The sequence below is a fragment of the Xiphias gladius genome, chromosome 5 (genome assembly GCF_016859285.1).
Source record: "Xiphias gladius isolate SHS-SW01 ecotype Sanya breed wild chromosome 5, ASM1685928v1, whole genome shotgun sequence".
Lineage (NCBI taxonomy): Eukaryota > Metazoa > Chordata > Actinopteri > Istiophoriformes > Xiphiidae > Xiphias > Xiphias gladius.
Window position 1 is genome coordinate 22,920,193 of NC_053404.1, and position 23,697 is coordinate 22,943,889.

Genomic DNA, 23,697 nt, shown 5'->3' on the forward strand with positions numbered 1-23,697 from the left:
ACAGGCGGCGGTCTCCTGTGAGACAGTCCTTCCATCCACCCCGACCTCCTCCCAAGGAGACCTTCTTCGTACTACGTCACCCGACGTCCTCCTTTGCTCCCGTCATAGCTACTGCAGCCGCCGGAGGTCGCCTCACAGTAGCGACGGGTCGGGATGAGCTGCGGCACGGACGACCTCGTTTCCTTCAGTTTGGTTTTTTTTTTTTCTACAGCAGGACGGAGACATCGTGAGCAGAGGAAAACGAGCGGCTAACGGGACTGTTTAATGGTTCAGTGTGATGAATTTAATTCTTGTTTTTCGCCTCCCAGGTGGATTCATTACAGGATGAAGACTGTCTGCGCTCTCCTGACACACACACTCATGGACAGACACACACACACACACACACACACACACACACACACACACACAAATTCCCCCTGCTAAACACACTGTTTGTCTTTTTGGACAGCACACAGACGATTGGTTTCAGCCACTAATTGCTGTAGCAGCTTGTGTGTGTGTGTGTGTGTGTGTGTGCGTGCGTGTATGTGCACGTGTGTGTGTGTGTGTGTGTGTGCACGTGTGTGTGTGTGTGTGTGTGTGTGTGATTAACTGGGAGTGTGCCAGAGCTTCTTTGGTTTGGCTGAGATGATTGCCTCCATTCTGTTCAATATTGACACAGATTAAACTGGTAAGAGACGGAAAGCTCTGCCGTGCCCCTGAGTGTGTGAAATGGTGAACACGCGCACACACACACACACACACACACACACACACACACACACACACACACACGTTTTCTGCAGAAAGACCCAAAGCAAAGATTTTGAGAAACACTAACTGATTAAAGCATCAGCGGGGAAACGGCAGTTTACCTGTCAATTCCTAGTTCAAGGTTTCCTTTTATACGGAGCCTGCGGTTTCTCCAGACGGAGCCGAGCATCGTCTGGTAAATGTCCTGAGGTGATGTCACCTGGGTCGGCGGCGGTGGGGTCTGAAGACAGAATCTGCTGCAGGCTCCACGCTCAACCCCGTCGGTTCTGCAGCACTAACCTCCATGTAACTGCAACCGGGTCACATTTTCTGAACGTGTCAGTAAAACGTTCAACGTGTTTGTTTTCCACCAGGACGTCTGATCCCGCAGCTCAACATCCACCTGTGGCGACGCCAGCGTCATGGAACTGGTTTCTGGTTCTGTTTGGACTCTCACGGCACCTGGTTCAGGTTCAGGAAAGATCCGGGTCTGGTTTAATACAGAAAAAGTTCGCAGTGACTTCAGACACAACCTGTTTACGTACATTGAACCAGAACCACCGTCTTTCCTGAACCTGAACCAAAGAGCTGCTGTTGCCTGAACCACAGACGGGACTCTGAACGTGGACCTGGTCTCTGGTGGGACAGTCCTGCACTTTGTACGTCCTCCATCTGTAAGATTGTAAATCTGACAATTTTATTAGAGGTGAAAATATAAATCAGTGGCGGACTCTTAAGGGTTTTTGTCGTGCCAGTCTTTGGATCCATTTCCAGTTCGTACGGGATCAAGTCCAGATCAGATTTAGGACTTTCATTCACACTCAGTCTCATCTCCGTGTCTCTGGCGGTCAGGTCAAAAATCCGAGCCCGATCCAGCTTTGTTTTCTGGCCTACTTGTAAATCAGGGTCCAGGATTGAGATGCTCTACTCGCCAGATGTCGCTGAACACACAGAGTCGTGTCGGGCTCGTGTGTGTGTGTGTGTGTGTGTGTGTGTGTGTGTGTCAGTTATATTAAGGACTCCATCAGTAATAAAAGCACACACTCCCCGTGAGTCTGCCGACGCTCCGCTCTGGTTACAGACGACAGTGGATCTGGCAGCAGTGACAGTAGTTGCGTCGTTACGGGGCCAGTGGCAGCAGCAGTTCGAAGTCAGAATTTCTGATCATTATTACTTCATTATTACTTCATTACTTACTATCAAGTACTTCAATCAAATTACTTCATGACACTTTCCGACAAAACCTAGGGGACTCTGGAGAACTCCAGAACCCGAGGACGACCGTCAGGACACCGGGGAGGTGTCATGAAGAGGAGGACGCGGCTGAGACTCTTTGCCCCGTTCTCTCCCTGTGTGTTCGCCTCACGCATCAGGAGTGTGGTTTCCCGTCCGGGCCTCGGGTGGTCACGGTCTGCGGCGTAACCCCGAGGAAGCAACATCAGAACGCGTTTCCACGTCGAGAGCTGAATCCACGTCCGGGGAACCTCCGGTATCTCGAGGGCTTTTCGGCTCCGGGCATCATTTGGACTCTTTGGTGTGCGCAGCAGCTCTGGGAAACGGGCGGGAAACTGAGGTTTTAACGTCAGATCTTTTCTGCATCTCGCTCAGGAGCTTCTGCGGTGGGTCGGCCGCCCCGGCGGCGCTCGTGTTGCGACGCGTGCGGGTGCACCTCTGTACGTGCTGCACAACGGATGGATGATGCGACCGCAGGGTGAAACCCTCAGACGCGTGTCGGGGACTCTACAAGCCGTCCACACCGGACCGAGGCTGCGTTCGCTACCGGCCTCTCCCGATCCTCGGCCCCCTGCGACGACACATTCGCAAGGGGCCCTAACCCTAACAGCGTCGAATCTCTCCGGCTGCGGCGGAAATCGAACTGGAATCATTTGAATCTTTAACCTTTTAAAAAGAAAAGGAGTCCTCCTGAAATGCAGCTCGGTCCCTCTTTCCTGGAGGTGGGTACCCACACCAGAAACAGACTCCGTCCATGCCGCTCTTCCCAGACGGGGCTGGAGAATCTTCTCTCTCCCGCCTCCTGGCCCAGAGTCAGAGGATCCGATTGATCCCACTCTCGTGTCTGTTCGGTGAAAGCGAAGCGTGGCCCCCCAGAGTCTTGTCACCACCGTGAACTGTGTTAATCGGGGATCTGAAGAGGTTCTGGTCGGCGACGGCTGCCTCTGTATTTGTTGTGGTGTTTTATGTGTGATTATCGTCACAGGACACTTCGCCTGGAGGCGCAGAACAAAACCGTGGATCAGAACGACATTTTACTCGGATCATCTCTGAAAACGTTCAGGAAAAAAAGTAAGAATACATTTGGTTTCAAAATCCGACTGCTGCTTGTGTTTGAGGATTTCTTCTTCTTCTGGTTCGTTTGCCCTTTTTAAAGGAAGAAAAGCTCTCTCTCACACACACACACACACACACACACACACACACACACACACACACACACACACACACACACACCGTGACTTTATTTGCTGTTTACAGTTTGGATATTTTCTCTCTATTTTGTGAGGGTGATTGTGTTGATTACCCATCATGCCTCTGCTGGAGCCAAGTGTCGACCATAATATCAAATTATCCATATTATTCGATTTGAAGAGTCTTTCTGTCGCTGGAGGAGCCGAGGACGTGTCTCTGTCTCTGTCTCTGTCGTCCATCACATTCCTGCCTTTGTATTTAAACATCGGGGCTCTCCCTCCCTCTCGCTCTCTCTCTCTCTCTCTCTATCTCTCTCTCTCTGTCTCTCTCTCTCTGTCTCTCTCTCTCTCTCTCCCTCACCCTCTCTCTCACCCTCTCTCTCCCTCACCCTCTCTCTCTCTCTCTCTGTCTCTCTCTCTCTCTCTCTCTCTCTCTCCCTCACCCTCTCTCTCACCCTCTCTCTCCCTCACCCTCTCTCTCTCTCGCATCCCCTCTCTCTCACCCTCTCTCTCCACTCTCTCACCCTCTCACCCTCTCTCTCTCTCGTCACTCTCTCACCCTCTCTCCCTGTCCCTCTTTCTTTTCTCTCACCCTCTCTCACCTTCTCTCTCTCTCACCATCTCTCTCCCTCTCTTGCTCTCTCTCTTCTCTCTCTCTCTCTCCCCACCCTCTCTCTCCCCCTCTCTCTCCCCCTCTCTCTCTCCCTCTTTCTTTTCTCTCTCCCTCTCTCTCTCACCCTCTCTCCCCACCCTCTCTCTCTCCCTCTTTCTTTTCTCTCTCCCTCTCTCTCTCTCTCACCCTCCCTCTCTCTCTCCCTCTTTTCTCTCTCTCTCTCACCCTCTCTCACCCTCTCTCTCTCTTACCCTCTCTCTCTCTCTCTCCCCCTCTCTCTCCCCCTCCTCAGGAGCCATCTTGGACTCAGTTCAGCCTGGCTGCACCAAACACTGTCAAGCCCGCGTGAACAAAAGACTGGACTTCCGGTCCGGATTATCAAAATAAAAGTATCCACTGCCGCAGCACGGGACATATCTGTGGTCAACAGGTAAATGAAGCGGATGATTTTCAGACCCGCGCGAGGGACAAGGGCTGCTGTCGGACGGTGTTTCTCATGCCCACGTGGATCGATCTGGTATATTTTTAAGTTCAACGCGAGGCAGCAGGAGAGAATCTCGCTGACTGAGGCGGTTGATGGATCAGACACGGATCAGACCGACCGCACGATACCGATCCACCTGGATCGGCTCACTAAAAAAACCCAAACCAACCAAACATTTATTTTCCAGAAGTCGAAACCCCGACTGGTGTTAAAAGGCCTCTGCGTTTGGCCTTTATCAACCAGCAGGTGGTTTTTTCAAACATTGTTTTTCCCCGTTGAACTGTCCGGTTTCATTTCCGGCAAACTTTCTCTCTCCACGGGAAGGTGGAAATGCCGACTCAGAAAACCGTCCACAACCTCTGGATCCCTCTCCTGGACGTGGTTACTTTACCTCGCAGATCCAGACTCTGCAGGTTTTTCGTGAAACCCTCGAGCCACCAAACGCGTCGGAGGACGTGAGCGCGGCGTCCCCGACAGCCCCCGGCTTTTACTTTGAAGGAGGGCGCAGGTGATGCGGGCCGGGCGGTGCGGCTTGACGCATCCTGCTGCCCGCTTGTCCCCAGCAGCCCCGACCGGAGAGGGAGAGGGAGGACGAGGCGGTGGAGAGAGCAGCGCCGAGCCACGGAGAGAAAGAAAGAAAGCGAGCGAGCGAGAGAGGGAGGGAGGGAGAGACGGGCAGAGGAGAGCTGCTCTGCGGGCTGTTTTCACGCCTCCTGCCGCCGTTTCGCGAGCGTTTTTTGCGGGAACTATCCGCGGACTGAGCCGCCGCTGCTGTCCGCCTCGCACTGGCCCGGATCCGCGAGGAACTTCTCCGTAGAGCCGTGCGGGTCTGGTGCGTTTTGGACGAGGAGGAGGAGGAGGAGGAGGAGGAGGAGGAGACTGCTTGCTGGATTATTACCCACTACACACACACACACACACAAAAGCCCACTGGACAAAAACAGTCTCCCGGAGCCCGGGCCTGGCTGCGGGTCGTGGCTTTACGCAGCGTCCCCCTGCGCTTCTGTAACTTGTCTTTAAATGTTGGAGGAGGATCCGGGGGACAGCAGGACTCGACCCGGCGGCGCAGCGGCGACCGCCTCCGACTAGAGGGAATATGTGGCTCTCCTGGCTGACTTGTGCACTTGTGCTGGGAACTTTGTGTGCAGGTAAAGGGGGACGGGAGCCGGCCTGGCCGCTGGGGCTGTTTGCTTTGTGGGTGAAAGGGCTGCCGCAGGTTGCAACACCGCAGCCCTGCAAACTCCGCGTCCGGACGGAAGCCGCCGCGAGGCAGGTTCAGCCGGAACCTCGCCGTGTCCCGGGAAAACCGGCGAGGGTTTTGCATTAAAAGCGCGTGGAAAACGGAGCATCGGCCCCGCCGCCGAATCCCGCAGGGGTTCGGATCCGTTCTCGAAATGTTCCGGGGTCTTTCCGTCCCCGCGAGCCGCGTTCGTGGCGGCGTTGGGGTATTTTTCCAGCAGCAGCACATGGAGAAAAGGGACGCGAGGGAATTGCGCTGGGCTGACGAAATACTGTAGAAACGCCACCAGAGGGTCGAGGGGGTCCTCGGCGGACCCCCAAGACGCCCGGAACTGTTCCGGAGTCTGTGCTGCTGCTGTATTTTCACAGTAAAGGTGGACCGAGGACTCTGGGACTCGTCCCTGTCCTCATTCTGCACCCGAACCCGCCTACAGTGAAGGGAATCGGGTCTGATCCGGGTGCGCCTCTTTGTGTTTGTGTTGCGGTCGCGCCGCTCGGTTCCCGGTCAGCGGGAGTCCCTTCAGTGCAGCCCGCATTTGCATTCGCCGTCGGCGGCGTTTGGCTGCGTTTCGGGGGCTTGGCTGCGGCCGCGGGCGCGCGTGCGCACGGCGTGTCTGTCTGTGTGTGCGTGCGTGCGCGGCCGCAGGCTGCTCCATTGTCTGCTCGGGCGTGCGGGCGGATCAATAATCGATCAGGAGCGCGGTCGCGGGGAGCTCGAGCCTCTAAACCTCACCGGACGCGTTTCCTCTTTTCCCTTTGCTCTCTCTTTTATTTTCCCCCCGCACGCGCTCCTCGGCGCCGTCCACGCGCGTTTTACTACGACACGCGGCGGGCGGGTGAATGAAGCGGCTCGGTCACGTGGCCTCGTAGTAGCGGGGAGGAGGCGTGTGCGCGTGCGTTCACGGAAGATACTACCCGGACACGCGGAAGCAGAAGAGCCCGGTGATGATCCTGTGATGGATCCGGGTTCCTCGGGCTGTGCAGGTGCACGGCTTCCGGCGGCTCACCTGTCACATCACCGCGGGTGTTTCGCCACTCAATCGGGCACCAGGGTGCGTGTAGAGTTCCCAGTGGGTTGGATGTGGACCTCCTGTTATATTCCGTCTCCGCTGGTGTGTCAGTGGTTTGTCAGTGGTGTGTCTGCAGTGTGTCACTGATGTGTCTGTGATGAGTCTGTGATGTGTCTGTGGTGAGTCTGTGGTGTGTCTGTTGTGTCTGTGATGAGTCTGCAGTGTGTCACTGATGTGTCTGTGATGAGTCTGTGGTGTGTCTGCAGTGTGTCACTGATGTGTCTGTGATGAGTCTGTGGTGTGTCTGTGGTGTGTCTGTGGTGAGTCTGTGGTGTGTCTGTGATGTGTCAGTGATGAGTCGGTGGTGTGTCTGTGATGTGTCTGTGGTTTGTCAGTGGTGTGTCTGGTGTTTCTGCAGTGTGTCAGTGGTGTTTCTGTGGTGTGTCTGTGGTGTGTCTGTTGTGAGTCTGTGGTGTGTCGGTGATGTTTCTGCAGTGTGTTACTAACGTGTCTGTGGTGTGTCAGTGATGTTTCTGTGGTGTGTCAGTGGTGTGTCTGTGCTGTGTCGGTGATGTGTCAGTGGTGTGTCTGTGATGAGTCTGTGGTGTGTCTGTGGTGTGTCTGTGGTGTGTCGGTGGTGTGTCTGTTGTGTCTGTGGTGTGTCACTGATGTGTCTGTGATGAGTCTGTGGTGAGTCTGTGGTGAGTCAGTGATGTTTCTGTGGTGTGTCTGTGGTGTGTCTGTGGTGTGTCTGTAGTGTGTCAGTGGTGTGTCTGTGCTGTGTCGGTGATGTGTCAGTGGTGTGTCTGTGATGAGTCTGTGGTGTGTCGGTGGTGTGTCTGTTGTGTCTGTGGTGTGTCGGTGATGTGTCAGTGATGTGTCAGTGATATTTCTGTGGCGTGTCTGTGGTGTGTCTGTGATCTGTCTGGTATTTCTGCAGTGTGTTACTAATGTGTCTGTGGTGTGTCAGTGATGTTTCTGTGGTGTGTCAGTAGTGTGTCTGTGCTGTGTCAGACTCTCTTCGTGTCTGTGCTTGTTGATGTTGAATTTCCAGTTCAACCTTTATAATATTTGGGGGTTTTCTTCTAAAACAAGCGTCACTGGGCTCCAGCAGCAGCAGCAGCAGCAGCAGCAGCAGCAGCAGGAGGGTCGCTGACCTGCGGCTGTTACTGTTGGTGCTCGGCAGTGAGTTCGTGTCATGTTTTACTTCCTCGGTGCTTTTTCGGGGTCTCCGCGGGTCAGATCCGGGATGTATGTGGTCCCCTCTGGCGCTTTGTGTTCAGAGGGGTTCCCACGATACTTCTGTGGCGTTTGCGTTCGCCGTTGTCGTCGTCAGCGGTGAAACAATGGCGACCGCATCGGCCTTTGTGCTGCTGCGTTTTAATTTCCTGTCCTGTTTTCTCGGGCCGTGCCGGGTCCCCGGTTTTCTCTCGTCTCCGCAGGTTTCAGGTCTCAGATCACCGCGACCTTCTCTCGTTCCTCACAGTGTCTCGTTTTTTGTGGTATGCTCCCGATTCGCCTTTGGTGCTTTTCTCTTTACGTCTCTGATGGTCATGCGTCATTTCAATACGACGGCCCAGGGGCCCCCTGACCTCTCGGGCCCCGGGGCCAGAGCCTCTGCGTGACGGGACTGTTAATATGTGTTGCTTGACAGTCGCGGAGCTCCGTTAACACACAGAGCCCACACGGCGTTAGCGGTTTCCCAGTTGTCAGTAGTGAGGTTGTTCTGACCTTATTGTCATCTTTCCTCAGTATCGCTTCGGCGGCGCCTTCGCATCGTGTCTGCGGCTTCCAACTGTGACCTTTTCCTGTTTAGCTCTCTGGAATCTCCACGGCGATTGAAGCTGAGGTTGCTCGTGGTTACGGGGAGTTCATGGGGATGTTTTTTTTTCGTATGTGGTCCTGCCATAACGTTACCTCACTGTGTTTTTGTGTCGGTCACTTTATCGTGTACAACGGTGAAAAACCCGGCCTGGTTTTGCGGGTCTCTTCCGATGCCGTTTCTACGACATTAGCTCGTGCTTCTCATCGTTAACTCAGAGGGACATTTTCATGCTGCGTGGTGTTTTACTGCAGTTTCTACTCCAATAATATTCAAATTAAACGATTGTAGGAATTTAGCACGTGACACTATTGCGACCTCACTGTCCGTTCTGGTGTTTTCTTCCCAATAACACGTCTGTAATATTTCAGTAGCGTCTTTATATTGTGTCTGTGGGTTCAGTGTATAGTGATGTTTTTGTATTTAATGTTCAGCTGCAGTTCTGCTGGTGTGTTTCTGTGTGTGTGTGTGTGTGTGTGTGTGTGTGAGTGTGAGTGTGTGCGCGCGCGTTCACACACCTATATATTTTACTGTACTTACCCTGAGGAGCTGCAGCAGCAGCTTTGCACAGTTGGAGGAAAGGGAGTGTTTATCTGCAGCTGTGGAAAATGTTTTTCTTCCTCTGTTCAGAGCTTTACCTCCTAATCAATACACACACACACACACACACACACACACACACAATCACAGAGACCAGGAGAGACAGCACTACAGCAGTCTGATGATAAATTGTACATGGATACTGGACTGATATGAGATTTCTAATCAATGTCACAAGGTTTTCCCTTCGATAATGACCTCATCTAGAAATCGTTGTACTGTTAAAAAAATGTACGTTGTGTCATAAAGATGAGACAGTTTCTGCAAAATCTGATCGATTTTTATCGATTTTTATCAGTGACCGTGAGCAGGTATCTGATATTTTCTAACCCGGTTGTTTTTCGTTTGTTGTGATGATTCAGCCAGAAGAGTTTCATGTTGATCAGGAAGTGTCATGTAGCGCCACCGAAGACGAGAAACCCAAAAATACAAACACACACACACACACACACACACACACGTTCGTGTGACTGTCGCTGGGGTGATGTCCCGGCTCAGAGTCAGTTTGTAGTCGGAGGAGCTATTTGTGACCCGGAGCGTCCCCATCCATTTTGGAGTACGTCCCACCTTTTAGACTAGTTTGCAGGGGGACTCGGGGGTTCGAATCCATCATCTGGACGGGGCCATCGTCTCCGGTTCTGCTTCCGTTTCCACTGTCCTCCCCCCACTCTAGAGGCCCTCTGTCATGTCTCCGTCCTCAGCAGAAAGTGCAGCATTGGGAGATTCTTTTTTGACTGTATGGAGCAGAGAGAAGGAGCGGGACCGACAGCAGGCCTGTCCTGAAGGACTCAGCCGGCTCTGGAGGCCTGGTCTGGACTCAGTTCCATGTCCTCTCTCTTTGCTCCATTCTGCCGACCTCCGCGTTTTCTAGTGTCCTCTGTCCCACAGCTGCACTCTCCTGCCTTTTCAGTGGAACCACAGCGGGAACACAAGAAAAACCTAGAACCAGGACCTGACAGGGTCTCACAGGTTCAGGGTTCAGGTTTAAGGTTTAGTGTTGTGCGTCGTGACGGCTCGATTGACTAGATTTCGTGTGACTCCTCGAGTCTGTGTTGACTCCGTGCAGCAGATCACGAGGGGGAGTTCAAGGTGTTCACACGTGACGTCAGGTGACGTTCTCACACGCGGGGCGGAGGCATCAAAAGCAAAGTGACCAGGTTCTAAATAGAACCTTTACTTTTTATATTGATGTATTTTTAAAAATGTTTATACAAAGTGAATCACAGAGAAAAAACCTAAATCAGATCAGTATTTGCTGTGACCCCCTTCGCCTTTAAACCAGCGCCAGGTCTCCTCGCTGCACCTGCACACAGTTTTTCAGGTTCTCGGCAGGTGGGTTGTTCCTGCATCCTGGAGAACCTGCCGCGGTTCTTCTGTGGATTCAGTCTGTCTCAGTGTCTCCTTGTCTCTTCATGGGGTCCCCGACTGACTCCGTGATGCCGAGATCGGGGCTCTGTGGGGACCGGACCATCTGCTGCAGGACCCCTTGTTCTCCTGGTCTCAGAAGACAGTTCTTTATGACTCTGGGTGTGTGTTCGGGCTCGTTGTCCTGCTGCAGGACGGACCTGGGACCGTCAGACGCCTCCCGGTGGGGCTGACGGTGGAGAAGAACCTAAGGCGTCTCGTGCCCTCACCCATCGCTGTTGGTCCTGCCTGCGTCACACACTGAGCTCTGGCGTCTTAATGAACTCAGTGCTCTGGAATAGGGTGTGTGTTTGCTGCAGTGTAAGCAGGTCCGAGCGTGTGCTGTTATTGCCCTGTGTGTGTGTGTGTGTGTGTGTGTGTGTGTGTGTGTGTGTGTGTGTGTGTCAGTATATTGACCACAAAGCACAAACTGGTGTCGCTGGTCCTCGTGTTGCCAGTGATTTGCACACAGTCAGCTCAGAGTGATGCTGTGCTCGCTAAAAACTCAGCTCAGCAGTACCTGTGTGTTGCTGTGTGTGTGTGTGTGTGTGTGTGTGTGTGCGCACCACACTGGCCAATCACAACCAAGTTTCAACCCTCACGACCCGACACCAGCAAGTTTAGGACTTTTCATAATCTCAGAGAATCTTCCAGTTTTTCTTTCTCCTAAACTTTAAAATCGGAAACTCTGAGCCTGGTATCTTTTTATTTTTCACTGACCTGATACGCCGAGGACGGTTTGGTGGAAAGATGCTGACACAGAAGAAAGATAAACAGCGAGCTTTCACGCTGTCATTTCACACGGCGGTATTATAAATTATCGATCACACCCAGTTAGGATGGAAAGGCAAGAGCGGGAATCTTTTTATTTCCTGCCTCAGTCTTCAGTTCTGGCTCCGAGTGAACTCGGTGAAGCTAAAATTAGAGGCTGTATCTGCAGCGTTACAGTTGTTGTGGTGGAGTGAAACAGAAACTAGTTTAGAGGCCTGAATCCCTGAGCTGCCCCCTCACTACTACGACTCCCTGCAGGGCCTGAAGACCAGCAAGGGGGGCCGGGGTTAGGGTTCGGGTGGGATTTAAAGGGCCAGTGCCTGTTTTTTTTTTTTCTCCTCCCTAAGATTGATGACACGGGGTCAAGAGGAGGAGGAGGGGGAGGTGCTGGGTCAAGAGCAGACCCAGAGGGAGAGACAGAGTGCTGATTTGAAACCAGGTTCAACGTGGTGTCTAACTGCAGTGCTGGAGGAGCGTTGGATTCATCCCCCTGCATCCACAGCTTCTAGTCTGCAGGAATGTTTCAGATAAAACCAGGAGCTCGGCCGTCAATAAAACCACGACCGGTCAAACACAAAAGGTTCATATTTGTCGTAACCCATCAGTCACACTCCCAGTGTCTTTTGGTTCTGTGGTCCGTCCACCGCTTTGGTCCAGACTGAAATACCTCAACAACTATTGGATGGATTGTGATGATTTTACATTGTGTGTATTTTCCAGCAGCTTTCCTCGTAATTGTCTAAAGGTTTTCTGGTGTTTAGCTGCAAATTACTGGCATATTTCCTAGAGAGGCCTGTGCAGGTTGGTCCTTATTAATTATTACAGTTATGAAGAACCAGTTTATGTTGAAAAACCGAGTAAGTGATGCAGTAGGGAAGTGAGAAACAGTCCGTAAGCAGACGTCGGCATCCACCAGGGTCTCCTGGAAAGACTCATCGAACTTCAGGACTCCGAGCTGCCGTACGTCGTGGACCTGATGGCTGATCGGGAAACATCAATGCGACTGCCGGCTGTTGGTTGAGTCCCGTGCCAACCTGCGGCTCTTCTGTTGGTTTAATCGTAACTGATGATTAAAAGTCATCGGTTGTAGATTATAAAAGAAAACCATATTAATTGTTATAATGTTTTAACAGCTGTTTTGTCCGTATATTCAGCTGCAGATGAAATGTAGTGTTTGACAGATAATAAGCTCACAGAAGTTTCTGCATTTATTTTATGAACATAAAATTGGGTCAAAATAACAAATCCAGTAAAACTGAAAAGCAACATTAAATCATCAGATGTAAAAAACCTTTTTCTGTGGCTCTGATCGTATCAGAGCGAGAAATGCCTGTGAACGCAGGAATCCGTCGGCGGACGAGGCCGAACCTCGGGGTGAAAATGTCTTTTCAACACAAACACGCCGAGCGGGCAGAGCTGTGCGTGCGCGTACGTGTGGTTGTTGTGCTCGGGGACGATCATGAGACTGTCAGGCCCCGGTAGAGTGCGACGAGGCTTCGACAACATCCCGCAGCCACAGAATCTGAGGGAAAACCGAGCGAGGGCGTCGCCGAACCCTCCCCCCGATGTGAGTCGCAGGCGTCTGTCCGTCAGCGAAGAGACGCTCGGAGGCAGCGGAGGGACATGAACAGACGTGCGTCCTCTCCACTTGAAAATATTTGGAAGTTTTGGGTTCTATGTTCTTGCTTGGAGGGATGTGCAGCGCAGACACAGACCGGCCCCGGTGATTGGTTGAAACGTTTATATGTTCCCTCCCAGACTTTCTGACTGTCGCCCTCTGCATTCACTGACCCAGAGCAGGTTTTCTGGCTCGGAGGAGGTGACCAAGTGTCGTTTAACGCTGCTGAGCGTCTTGCATTTGTGTAGTGGAGTCAAAAAGAAAAGACTGTTGCGTTTGATCTGGTGTGTTGGCAGCTTCAGTGGTAGAAGAAGAACTCACATCCTTTACTGAAGCAAAAGTAGCAGAGCTTTCAAAATACTCTATTACAAGTCAAAGTCCTCTATTTAAAATCCTGTTTATGTATCACAATAAAAGCACTTCCTTTAGTCCCAGTATCACGGTAAAAGTACTTCATCTAGTTCCAGTATCACGGTAAAAGTACTTCATCTAGTTCCAGTATCACGGTAAAAGTACTTCATCTAGTTCCAGTATCACGGTAAAAGTACTTCATGTAGTTCCAGTATCACAGTGAAAGTACTTTATCTAGTTAAAGTGTCACAGTAAAAGTGCTTCCTGTAGTTCCGGTATCACAGTAAAAGTACTTCATTGTGCAGGGACCTGTCTCCTGTGACTGGTCTCTGATTCTCTCTGACGTGATCAGATCATTGATCCTGAGTCACGGAGGCTTCGGCAGCGTTTTACTGCTGGAGCTGCTTTTAGCTACGTCACAGACAGGGAGAGGGTTTAGTCCACTGGTTCCCAACCCGGGGGTCGGGCCCCTCCAGAGGGTCACCAGGTAAACCTGAAGGGTCGTCAGGTGATTCATGGGAGACAAAGTTCCGATTCACTGATCTGGATTCAGTTTCTGGACTTTTCTCTGATCATTGATTTTTTTTTTTTTTTTTGTGAAATATTGATCATTTGATCAGTTATTGAAGTGAAACCATGTGAGAAGTTTCAAGGAGAAATGAACTGAAAACAACTCAGAGACTGAAACATGATGAGGAAACACAACTACGCCCTGATTTTTAAAAATGTATTTATTTTTAAAAGGAGTCACAGGACCGGTCGGGAACCACCGGTTTTATCTTTAATAATGTGTTGTATTTAATAATCTTATCATTTGTCTTTTTGTAAAATCTTAATATGAAAAGTAGCTGGTAACTCCAGCTGTCATTTTTAACTCAAACCTAAAAAATGTAGTTGAAATCTACTGAGATATGAACTCATTAATGATGCTTTTATAGCTGAACCTGCGTTTTATTCTCGTCTGATTGTAGGTTCAGTTCTTGAGATTGTTGGGACAAAGTGTTTGTTTTCTCTCTCATTTTCATTGTGGGTTTATTTTATCGTTTTTGTTTTGTTTTTTTTCCATTTTTGGATTTCTGGGGACGTGAAGTAACCACGTCACGTTTACACTGATGCTGACTAACGTCAGCGCTAAGGTAAATGTAGTTGACAAACAAACTGAAATGAAGCGAAGTCGAAGTGTAACCCTCTTAGCGTAGCGTAGCGTACGTGTTCGTTTCAGTTTCGTCATGATTAAACCTCCTTAGGAACAACCCTGTTGATTGTAACGATCTCATTCTGGAGCTCGTCTGGAGGGAAAAATCCGATTTGCACGTGTTAATATTCGTCAAGCGTCTGTTGTTGTCCTGATGGATGTGTTTTGCTCCGGCGTAGCTCGGATATCCAGCAGTTTCATTACACTCATGGCTCCGTCTGATATATGGCCGTAGCTCCGCTGACCTGCTTTCTCAGCGATCAATACTGTGGGTGGAGGAGGAGACCCTGTTTTTATTACCCCCCCCCCACACACACACATGCATGGTTAGCCCAGAGAGAGGCCTGCAGAGGTTTCTTTGTGCTCTGAAAGAGATAGAAGAAGTCACTGGTTGCAGAATGAAAGTGAACACAAGCATAATTCTCCGTTTGAGACGCTGCGGGCTGGAGAGCGAGCGCGTTGGAAACCGCCACGCAGCGGGAACCGAACCTCCAAAACCGATTACAAGTCTTTGGTTTGAGGTGTTTTCACATCAGATGTGACTGTGGTGGAATTCACCATCAGCGGGGACTTAGGTCAGTTGAAAAGTTGTGCTGCGTTAGACTGGTTCAACCAGTCCGCTCTCGTCCATCGTTTACCAGAGGAAGGTTGGAGAGGACCTGAAGGCTGTGTTTTCATTTTGACGGACTCGCATTGAAGCTCGCATCTGGTCTGCACCTCGCGGCGTGTGCGCTGTCGACGCTAGAAACTGAACACGGACGGTTATACGCTTCTGGTGGTTAAAGCAGCCGAGCAGACAAACGCCGAACGTATGTTAATACACACAGAGCGGCCCCCCCAGAAAAACGACAGGATGGGTCGTTCCATCAGGTTCCCCATAACGACTTTGTTTACGTTCAAATGTCGGACATCTGGCGACCGTACGAATTACGACAGGAGCAAAGGAGGAAGTCAGATGATGTTTTTATAGCAACTAAGTGCATAGATGGAGGAGGTTGGGGTGGATAGGTCAGATCAAAAGATCAGACCGCTGTTTGTTTCCCGTTCCGTAGCCGGTCCGGTTGTGGTTTCAGGGTTCAGGGCGTGTTGGGTTTTGGGGTTTTCAGGGTTCACGCTTCAGGACTTGTTGGGTTTCGGGGTTCCTGCGCTCAGAATGTGACACACGAGCTCGGCCGGCGTCGTTCACACTGCAGCGACGCATACCTGCAGCAGGAAGAGTTGAGCTGCCACTGCTGGTTTACGAGCAGAGAGAGGGGTCAGGCGGGGGGGGTAGAGAGACACAGGAGGACACAGAGAGAGAACAGTCTGTACTTTATCCGTCTGGGATGTTTTTCACTCATTGGTTTTTGCTAAATCCCGGGAATATGAGTATGTGTGAGATTAAAAACAAGATCTTTGCTACTGAAAAATGGGGAAAGGTTGAAAAGCTGTTATTTTGATATGGATAAGTCTGTTTTATGGACTTTTTCCAACCACATAAACATTAGTGATTACAAATATGCGTGGTCACGTAACGTTGCATAGTTTGCAATTCGATCACCGAGTCGTCTCCGTGCAGTTTGAGCGTCCAGAGAGACCGAGACTTCCCGCGGATCGGGTCCGCTGAGCCGTGAGCAGTCAGCCAGCGGTGAAACCAGCCTGCGGACAGTGAAGCAGCCGGTCACCGTATCAGCAATGTGGTCATCTGTTCAGAACCAGATTAAGACAACAGCCTGATCATTGCAGTTAAAACGCCCTCGCTGGCTTTTTCATGTTAGTCTCTCGGTATGTATCACCGAGGCACCTCAAAGATCAGGCAGTCAGTCAAACTCACAGCGATGTGTGAAGGCAGAGGGTCGAAGCCAGGGTCTAGAAACGCCCAAGTCATGATTTCGGCACCAAGAAGATATCCTCTAAAATGTTTTCGTTTTCTGGATCTATCATATTTTCTTATTTGGGTCGGCCTTGAAAGGAGGAAGTCGAAACTCAGCTAACCAAGCTCTAAATACAGGAGCTGTTTCAGAACCCAGAACTGTTTTCATTTCGTCTTTGGTACCAGATCATACCAGATTCTCCAAGACACTTGATGGGGAAATAAGTAGGAAATTACAGCCTCGTAAGTTAAAACATCAGCATTTTTTTCCCATTATGAATTTGTAAAAGTCCAGTTGGACTTCAGGATGAACTGATTAGAATTTGGTGGTTTAAGGCCAAAAGTCACCGAACTCACAAAACACGTTTTTGGCCGTAACTCGAGAAGCCGTACGCTAATTATGACCAAAAAAAACGTAATACCTTTTATTAAATTCCTTCAACGTCTTGCCTACATATATCATGTGTCCGGACAGACGTGGATGTAAACTCCAACTTGGCTGGTTAGTGGAGGCAAACGACCACGAGGCAGTAAATCCAGTTTTATTTGTTTTATTTGTTTACGTTGACGTTAAATATACTGAGTCTAATTAATAATGGAGTCAGCCTTAATGCACGATGTGCATGTTTACACTGTTGAAGTGGCTGAGAGCCGCCTCTCGGGCAAAAAATCCTCCAAATATGCTTCTTTCTAAGGCTTATTGTCTAATTTAGTTAACGATGAAAACACTGAAAGGGGAGTATGTGCAAAGATTGTTTTCTCAGAGGAAGACTCCTCACTTTGTAGTGCAGCTTGTGCACAAAAGATGTGTTTGTACACCAAAGAGCAGTTGCAGATGAGCAGACGGGGGCAGAGCAGAGCGTCTTACCCGGTGAACATCTTTGCGTCCGCACGCAGGTGGAATTCGTGCCACGACAATGTGTGAAAGTTGTTGAAGTTGTTGGGAAGCCTTTTGGGTTTTGTGGTGCTATAATGAAATCAGGGAGTGGATCATTAAAGGGTCAGTGCAGCCAAATTACAAAGAAACGAAAAACCAGTCTCTCACCATTAGTCACTGTCAAGCAAGTTTTTATTCCTCTTAGATCTGGATTATCCCAGGACTTAATGTAATTTTTCAGTACTGTCCACCTGCATTGTATTAGTGCAGAGGAAGAAATCTGACTGGACAGATAGCTCCTACCACAAGAGGGAAGTAATTCTCATTTTTTACCCTTTTTGAAGTAGACGGTTGTTGTCGGCTCGTTGAAACGTGCTGAATTAGTCATGTGGGATAACGCAATGAGAAACCGCGCAAAACGTGTGTGTGTGTGTGTTTGAGTGTGTACCTGGACAGATAAAGTGTTACCTAGCTCATGCTATTTGGGACAAGAATAGAGTCCAGGACAGGATGTGTCCCGCTCCTTTCAAACCGTCCAGTCAGACCCCAGTAGCCTCCGTGCTCATGGTATAGAATAACAACAGTGAAGTGTTGGTCCGCATTGTGTTTGGTTGGCTGTAAAGTTTGGATCCTCGCTGTGACAGATTCGGGGGGCGGTGGGGGGTCCCACAACTCTCTTTCATCGACAAACTGACGGCTCCCAGGGGCCCAGACCGCCCCGTCCCCCACCTCCCTCTTCCTCCACTCGTTTGTTTCCTCTCTCGCCCTCCTCTGTCCCTCAAGGACTATAGGAATGACTCTTTCTCTCTCACTCTGCTGCCATTTGTCCAGGGATGGGGGGCCCAGTCTGGGAGTGTGTGTCCTGTCTGGTCTCTCAGAGATGACGGGGGCAGATGTTGTCTGGACAACAAACATAAAACACACACACACACACACACACACACTCTTATGCTGGTCGTCTTATCTGGTGGTTCGTCCCCTGCAGTGGGGATTTGTTTGGACTGCATCAGACCAACGGACTCCTTATCAGCTGTTACAACGTGAACAGTCATTGACTTGGCCTCGTGCAAACTCACGTGGCGTTGTAGCAAAGTTGGGGTCTGGTGTTTTGTCTGCGGCGACATTTCCTCCGAGGAAAAATTTCAGGGGCGGTTGTAGCGGTTCCTTGGGGGTTCCAGGACAACGCCGGTGGTTTAATTGGTCCTTGAAGCGTGTTTTTGTGTCTTTAAGGGTTTCGCCGGGTTTTTGAACGTGACTCGGGACTCCACAGGGAGTCATCAGTGATCCTTAAAGGTGATGTAGGGGCATTTTAGGGGGTTCTGAGGCTACTTGAATTGGTATATGTAGTAAATAATTGGGAAAATATATTTGTACAAAAAAAGCCTCTCTAGAAACAATTTGAGCCTCCTCTGATGATTTTCTGTGTATATTTCTGTGCATATGCTTTTTGCAGATTACTCGTTAAACCAGCAGCCATCTGTTGGCTCATTCACATGGGAACCGTCACCGCATTCTGCACATATGATCATCGTACTGGCATCTGAATTATGGCCGACATCTGTATATTTGTAAACCTGCGAGCTGCAAACAGCTGCAGCTCCGTCAGTCTGTCAGCGGGCGCTCAGATTTGATTTAAGTCACGTAGAATATAATACAGAAAATAATACCCAACGTTTACAAGTTAATAAAAAGGGACAGCTGTTCTTTATCTGTCTATGTTCCACGGGGAACCAGAGACACAACATTTCATCACAGCTATGAACTGGATTTGTTTTGTTTCTGCTCGAGAACTCGTAAAAAATTCTTTAAAAACCATGGAAACCCCTAAAAGACCCCGAGAACCCCTGCTAATAGTTGATAGAACTTATTCCTAAAACCCCATTAGGAATAAATCAAAAATTCACCACTGGAACTCCCTCAGGAACCTCCTTTGAGGACATCTAAAATACCCTTAACCTCAAGCTGAAGGACCACCAGAACCCTCTAATAAAACCTGCTGCAACTTGAAGACATAGTAGAATCAAAGAGGAACCAAAGAGGAACCTCCTCATGGATCCCTCTAACCCTCCGTCACAGAGGTCCTGAAAGGTTGCTTAGAACCAAGGAGATCCTTCTATGGTGCCCTTGGACCCATAAAGGATTCCCTGAACTCTGTAGAGCAGTACCAGAGCACCACCCTTGAGCGCCGTGATGGACCCCCATATGGCCATGTAACTCCCTCAAGAAGTCCTGGAACGCCCCAGAAAATGCTGCGGCAACTCAGTGACAAATACACTCCCCCAATGGAGCCGTGAAACCCCCTTCAAGTAACCTTGGAACTCCCTAGAACCCCCTAGATGGAGCCGTCTCAAAGACAACCTGAAAGAGCGCAGGAAAATCTTAAATTCCCAGATTCTCAGATGAAATGACCTATGAAACCACCCGTGTTGTCCCAAAACCCTGTAAAGAAACCCTTAACCTCCACCCCCAGGAACCTCCTGCACCACCCCAAGTACTCCTGGATTCCATTAAAAACCCTGAAGTGCTTAGCTTGTTTCTATCATATATCACAGACCTGCTCCTTATGAGAAGTGTCCTGAGATAACCCCTGAAACTGACTCGACTGTTCGTTGGATAAAACAATCAATTTAACATCACGTTGGGCTCTGGGGAATTGTGATGGATGTTTTTCTGAACTTTTTGACATTTCATAGTCTAATCATTTAATAATTAATTTGCAGATAGTAATTATTAATAAAAAAAATTGTTAGTTGCAGCCCTAACGCCTCAACATGTCTGACAACTAATTGTTCTGTGTTGTATTCGTGCTACTGTCAGACGGTGACGGTTGCAGATCTGAAAACCTTTCATAAAAATGAAAAAAAAAAAAAAAGGAAAGCAGTAAGTGGACCTTAAGTGAAGGAATGTATGAGTGTTGTCAAAGTGATGAAGATTGTTTTCTTCCTTTCCTTGTAGCTGGTAGTTGTAGCGTGTTGAGTTCAGGCAAAACCGATATTTACAATAAAGCGAGGAAGGCCAGAGGCTGCGGGGACAGAAGTAAAGAGACGTGCGGAGAGTTTCATTCTGTCCTCTCTTTGTCGTTCACTCTCTCCAGCGATGAGGCCCACTGTCTTAGAGGTCAGCTCTATTGTCTGCAGTCTTCTGTGCTGTCAGGGCCGACCAGACTGTGATTGATGGCACTTACGGCTGCTGTGTGTGTGTGTGTGTGTGTGTGTGTGTGTGTGTGTTTGCATGGAGAGAGCCTGAGCGAGATCTGGTTAATGACAAGCTCTAGTACTCTTTCTCTCCTCCTCCTCCTCCTCCTCCTCCTCCTCCTCTTATCATTTTCACAGAGAATGGTTCAGCAGTGTTGAGGCTGACTTGTGAGTGGCTATAAATAGAGGCGGTGTGTGTGTGTGTGTGTGTGTGTGTGTGTGTGTGTGTGTGTGTGTGTGTGTGTGTGTGTGAGTGCGTTTGGGGAGGGGAAGCCCACTTTGGGATCCAGCTGGATCGAAGCCAGGACTTGGCTGGGAGGAGGAGGAGGAGGAGGAGAAGGAGGAGGAGAGGAAAAGTGAATAGAGGGGTGAAGGAGAGTCTAAAGGGCCGACGGTCACACCAGCAACATTTCAGGGCAAAATCGCTTCATTTCGGGGGAATCGCTCGCGAGGCAGAGAACAGATCAGTGCAGACGTTCTGCGTCTAGCTTTATCGAACTTTGACACGTGAATTCACGCCGTAGACCCACAGAGTTGCGAAGTCGGATGGACCCGATTCTGTTTTCCTCACTGTTACTGAACACAGAGAGCGTCCTGGGTAATTTAACCACCACACGGGTTTATGTCGCGGTCAACACTTTTAATTACTGGCAGTTTGTTTCTGAGAAATAGGGCTTTGTCTGAGAGTTTGGTGGACAGCGCTAAGTACTACAATACCCATGAGCCTCAGTCACCATTGCCGTGGAGAAGAAGCCGGTCAGAATGACAGCGAATTGAAAACGCTCTCATTACGCCGCAGGTGGCAGAAGTTTCGTCCACTTCAATGCAGTTCAAATCAAAATATGTAATTCATCGCTCAGCCAAAAAAAGTTACACACAGAAAATTCATTTGCACAATTTAAAACAATCTAAAAAATATAAATATGACGATGTTGGAAAGAGTTCAAATACACAAGGATTAACGGCAGTGGTGAGTCTATGGCTGGTCAACAACATCCAGCACCACAAAGGCTCCTACTGAAGGCTCATAAGAAAAAAGTATCACTCTGTACACAGGATAAACCCTGGTGATGGGATGTTTGTTGCCCGTATGCACGGGGACCTTTGTAACACAGCAGTTGATCTTTTGCAGTTATGCTCGAATCAGGAGCGTTCGATGCCGATCCAGCTGTGAGTCACTGACGCTGGGACTCTTACTGCGGGAACCAGGAGAGCGTGAAGTAACTGGAGAGCCGGGGCCCGTTCCTGAAGTTCACCTTCTGGTCCCTGGTTATTAGAAACTGAAACCTTTGTGATCTCAACAAGCTGAACGATTACTTTGTGAGCAGAAGAAAACCGTATCTACGGTGAAACAGCAGCTAAGAACAACAGCAGGGGACTTAGGGCATCTTCTTCGGTCATCTTCTTAGTCTCTCATCTCTAGGGATTCTGCTTTCTGCTTTGTTTTTGTGCTCCGTAGTTCGGTCGTTAATAATCCTCCATACGGTAGTTGGAGCTGAAACAGCAGCACAATTTCAACGGCATGGGCATCACGACATGACAACCACATCAGGCGCCTCTTGTGTGTGTGTGTGTGTGTGTGTGTGTGTGTGTGTGTGTGTGTGTGTGTGTGTGTGTGTGTGTGTGTGTGTGTGTGTGTGTGTGTGTGTAAGAGACCATGACCTCTTGCATGTGAATATCACAAAGGCAATTAATGATATGGATCTGTGTGTGTGTGTGTGTGTGTGTGTGTGTGTGTGTTTCCGTGTCTGTGAAGAGTTCCCATAGCTTTGCATCTCATATGTTGCCCTATGATCTCAGTAACATATGCAGACACACACTTGGCTTGCCAGATGCCTGTGTGTGTGTGTGTGTGTGTGTGTGTGTGTGTGTGTGTGTGTGTGTGTGTGTGTGTGTGAGAGAGAGAGAGACCCCTGACCCTCTTGTCTACAGCGCACAAAGCCTCTTAATAATTCGTATGTGGTCATTTTGCATGATAAAGTCGCACACACACACACACACACACATTTTGAGCAATTTGCATTTCACGCACGTCTGTATCCATACCATCAAGGAAACGCAGGAGGTCAGAGGTCACACACAAACACACACATGCAGCATAGACATGTTAATGTTTGAGATGTGATTATGCGTCTGAGTTGTTGCAGCTGGACGACGCGACTGAACGACCGTGAGTTTGATTCCCTTCTCTGGTCTTTTCTCACACTCGGCACTGAAACGCGATGCTTCTCATAACCGTGCTACAGCTGTCGCTGTTTATGGCGTGTGATATGAACATTTTTTGGTTTTCCCGGTGACATCTGCGCCACAGCCAAAGGTCATTAGAACCAACTGGACCTGCGGCGGAGAGGTTTTCGAGTCTAATTCCCGTTTCCTAGTTTTGTCCATCAGTTCTCGTCAGGGATGTTAACAGTGGACTCGCCAAGTTAAAATCCGAGATCTAAAGAGGAGACTGACAGGTCAGGAGCCACGAGCAGTCAGATGTTCAGAGCCACAGTTTGTCCACAGTATCTAAATCTCTTTACCTGGAGGTCGAACTGAAAGCGGGGCAACTGAAACGACTCAGATTCATTATATCGGGGTAAACCCGTTGAGATGTCGTCCCGTTTTCCACAGGGGTCCCTAAACAAACAGGAAACAAACCCATACGAAAACACAAGGTGCAACACATTAACACAACACATCGATGCAAGAGAAAAAATGAGAGCATCTACTCGGTAACAAAGACGGAGAAGGGTTAACCCCAGAGTGTAGACACTGTCATAAAAAAGATCAAACGGTGCGTAAGTCAGTCGTAGCGTTACTGAAAACACATGCAATCGGTTTTAAGATACGAGGCTGAAACATCTGAAGTAAGACAAAGGAAGACGACAAGAACTGGTTAAAGCCATAAGGAAAGTAATAATAATAAAATACGAAACCGTCGTCTTGTATCACGAAGGAGTCATCAGAGGGGATCAAGCCTTGGTGCATAAAAAACAGAACATCCCAGTACAAATCTGCAGAGCCTGTTATTATATATTATTAAATATGAGCCGAGAGGGAAAAGATTGGCTCTAGATTCACTTTTATAAACAGTGTCCGCGTAGTCCAGTACAGGTGAAATAACCCGTGAAGCAGGTCTCTCTCTGACATGAAAGAACCGGAATCAGCGTTAGTTAACGTGGGCCCAATGCGAGAGCCGTATTATTTGATGGGGGATGTACATTCGTTACAAGCTAAAACCAGAGACCTGGATTTGGAGTTGAGGTTCTGTCCTGTGGGCCCGGACCACCCGGCCGACGGACGACATCTGGCAGGAAAGCTCTGTTGTTGTTCTCGAGGTCTGCTCCTTAATGACATTATTCACAAACACACATAAGGCTGATTAGCATATAGATATATATTGTGTGTGTGTGTGTGTCGACACACGGGGTCAAATGATCTCACACACCAACAATAGAGCTGGTTTGCAGCTCTGTGTGAGGGGCAGAGGGCTGAACTTTCCACCCTCAGAGCAGACGTTA

At 49.4% G+C, this 23,697-nt stretch overlaps 2 protein-coding genes across 4 annotated transcripts in view; one reads left to right on the forward strand and one right to left on the reverse strand.

The window, feature by feature from the left end:
* LOC120789870 (NACHT, LRR and PYD domains-containing protein 12-like) overlaps positions 1-23,697 on the reverse strand; it is a 1,168,582-nt gene that overhangs the window by 1,025,541 nt on the left and 119,344 nt on the right. The gene's annotated exons all lie outside the window — the stretch shown is intronic.
* Positions 5,169-23,697, forward strand: part of acvr2ba (activin A receptor type 2Ba) — a 37,715-nt gene continuing 19,186 nt past the window's right edge. The window contains exon 1 of the mRNA XM_040127083.1: positions 5,169-5,406. Within this exon, the coding sequence (XP_039983017.1) occupies positions 5,355-5,406 (52 nt within the window). The 5' untranslated portion in view covers positions 5,169-5,354. The remainder of the gene's footprint in view (positions 5,407-23,697) is intronic.